Source organism: Myotis brandtii, unplaced genomic scaffold, assembly GCF_000412655.1.
Source record: "Myotis brandtii unplaced genomic scaffold, ASM41265v1 scaffold2070, whole genome shotgun sequence".
In the NCBI taxonomy this organism is placed as follows: Eukaryota; Metazoa; Chordata; class Mammalia; order Chiroptera; family Vespertilionidae; genus Myotis; species Myotis brandtii.
This window is the reverse complement of record NW_005357737.1, coordinates 25,264-27,823: the sequence shown is the minus strand read 5'-3', so window position 1 is coordinate 27,823 and position 2,560 is coordinate 25,264. Positions and strand designations below refer to the sequence as shown.

The 2,560-nt window shown below is 49.8% G+C and overlaps 2 protein-coding genes across 3 annotated transcripts in view; both read left to right on the top strand.

Moving 5' to 3' along the window:
- Positions 1–2,560, top strand: part of LOC102240114 (cytochrome P450 4V2-like) — a 74,207-nt gene that overhangs the window by 46,698 nt on the left and 24,949 nt on the right. The window lies entirely within an intron of this gene.
- Positions 726–2,560, top strand: part of LOC102241026 (cytochrome P450 4V2) — a 16,337-nt gene continuing 14,502 nt past the window's right edge. Inside the window, exons 1-2 of one of the 2 annotated variants that reach the window (XM_014539015.1) lie at positions 726–1,019; positions 2,169–2,263. In XM_014539015.1, the coding sequence (XP_014394501.1) occupies positions 806–1,019; positions 2,169–2,248 (294 nt within the window). In that variant the 5' untranslated portion in view covers positions 726–805 and the 3' untranslated portion in view covers positions 2,249–2,263. Of the gene's footprint in view, positions 1,020–2,168; positions 2,264–2,560 lie in introns of those variants that run through there. The other variant, XM_014539014.1, reaches the window with a different exon arrangement.

Here is a 2,560-nt window from a genome sequence, read left to right as displayed (position 1 = left end):
GTGACCTGATGACGAACTTTACCTGCTCCCTCAGGTTGGAGTCCCAGGTCAGAGTAGGGAGCTGCTCTGAATGATCCTGATGCGCAGCCAGGATGCAACCCACCTCCCGCGCGCAGCCAGTCCCCTGAGAATAGAAGACACTCCTGGTTGCGCAAGGGAGCATCATGAGGCCAGGCGCCCAGCCAGGGAAAAACTAACCCCAAACCGAACTTCCAACCCGGCGCCCCGTTATTTCCATTCTAAATTTCCATTTTAAAACGTACCGCTCACTCCCCTAACAGAAGTCAGCCCACCCCAGCCCCAGTGCGCCTCTCCATCCTGAAGTTGCCCCTAATTGCACCCCATTCTCCTCCCCACGCCACTCAAGTGCCTCCATGTCTTCTCAGCACTCTCTGCCTTCAGAATCCGCCTTCCGGGCTTTCGTTTCTGCTGGAACCAAACAGAGGCCCTTGCGCGTTACTAGGTGTTTTTCTGCACGACAACAACCCGGAGGTGCTTTCCTCCGAGCGGGGGAGGCTCCAACCCAGTCCCGAGGGGGCAGGGCGGTCCCTGCACCGGAAGTCCCGCTTCTGGGCTCCTGGGCTCCTGGGCTGCTGCCTATGGGTTGCAGGAGGAGAGAGACGCGATTGGGCCGGGCGCCACCTCTTCTCCCGCCCTCTCAGCCCGCTGCGCCCGCCCCCGGGAATGTCTGGACTCCTCCCAGGTCCTGCACTTTAAAGGCAGGGGCTGGACCACGCCCTGGCCCCAAGCAGTGGGCCCCAAGGTTCTGGGTCTCAGTCCCCAAGCAGAGCCGACCGCTGGCGCGATGGTGGCCGTCTGGCTGGTGCACGTCGGGCAGAAGCTGCTGCTCTGGGGCGCGCTCAGCGCCGTCTCCCTGGCCTGCGCCACCCTCATCCTGAGCTTCCTGCAGATGATGGCGAGCTACGCGTATAACTGGCTGCAAATGAGGCCCATCCCCACCATTCCGGGCGCCTACCCCTTCCTGGGACACTTGCTGATGCTGGAGCGAGGAGGGAAAGGTAAGGGACTGAGAGCCCAGGCCGGCCGCATCCCCGCCACGGGCTGTTGGGCCCCTTGCAGGGAACCGCCCGCTTCCCCGCCTGGAGCAGCACTGGAGCTGCAGGCTGCTGGGTGAGGGGCGACTCTACCACCCCCTGGATAATGGGTTTCCGATTGCTCCAGTTTTCATTACACATAAGTGCAGTGTTTCTAAACTCCCGTCCTTCTGCCTTTTCTCTTCTCATTTTTCCAACTCCTGGCTGCTGCTATCTGAAAACACCGCCTGTAGCCCTAGGAGGCTTGGCTCAGTGGACAGAGCTATGTATGGCCTGTGGACTGAAGGGTATTGGTTTGATTCAGGTCCAGGGCATATGCGTGGGTTGCCAGCTCCATCCCCAGTGCGGGGAGTGCAGGAGGCAGCTGATCAAAGATTCTCTCTCATCATTGATGTTTCTATCTCTCTCTCCCTCTCCCTTCCTCTCTGAAATCAATACAAATATATTTAATAAGAAAAACAACAACAAAAACACTGCCTGATTTTTCTTCTGTCTTTACTGTTAAAGTCCAAAAGCCAGACACAACTTATAACTTCCTCTCTCTCTCTCTCTCTCTCCAAAAAAAAGGGACAACAAATGCACTTGAGACCAAAGCATCTCCAGAAATCACAAGACTTCACCACAACTTTCATTCCTCCTTGGCCCTTCTAAGGAGGTTACATTACAAATATGAATTATGATATTATTCACCAAGGCCTGCCCCAAGAGTCATACAGCAAGTTTCAGAACTCTTATTTGTTAGAGTAAATTTTTTTTTAAATTGAAATCGTCTTTTGAAGAGACAGCTTTGTGTTATGTTATGATAGGGGTATAGGGGTCACTTTAAAATTAGAAAGCTTTTAAAAGTACTTGGTGTTTGGATGCCCCATGAGGGAGGGTGAGTTAGATCTTAGCACTTCATCTTCGTGGCTGTATAAGTTGAGATACCCAGAACTGAAAAGATTTGCCCCAAATGACATATTTTAAAATGAGCCCAGAACTAGAATCCAATCACCCCTCAGTTTAATTGAAGACGTTTTATAGACTGAACATCAATTCCAAAGCTTAAAGGGTTATTTCTTTTCCACTTTCTTTTCTCCAAATTAAAATAATGCTGTCATTTCAACTTCACAGAAATACATGAGGCCTCATGGGAGAGTGTTACCAAAATACAGAAAATGTTTCTGGCCGAAGAAATCCCAGTAAACTTTTAACCAACCGGACATCAATGCGACTAATGTTGCAAGTGATGCAGCAGATTTTGATATATGAAAACTACATTTTTAAACATCATCATGGCAAACACTAAAGGCAGAGCTAATCTTCCCTTCTACCCAAAGGCTTTATAATATTAAAAAATAATGGTGTAGAAATATAGACCCCTCCTCCTCAACAGGAAACGATCTACTTAAGAAATCTCATCATAGTGTTTTGGGGGAATTTTCCTAAGAATTGAAATCTCTAGTGAATAAGATCCATTTCAAAACAAACTGTGAGTTATTGGATTATTTTAAGTAATTCTCCTT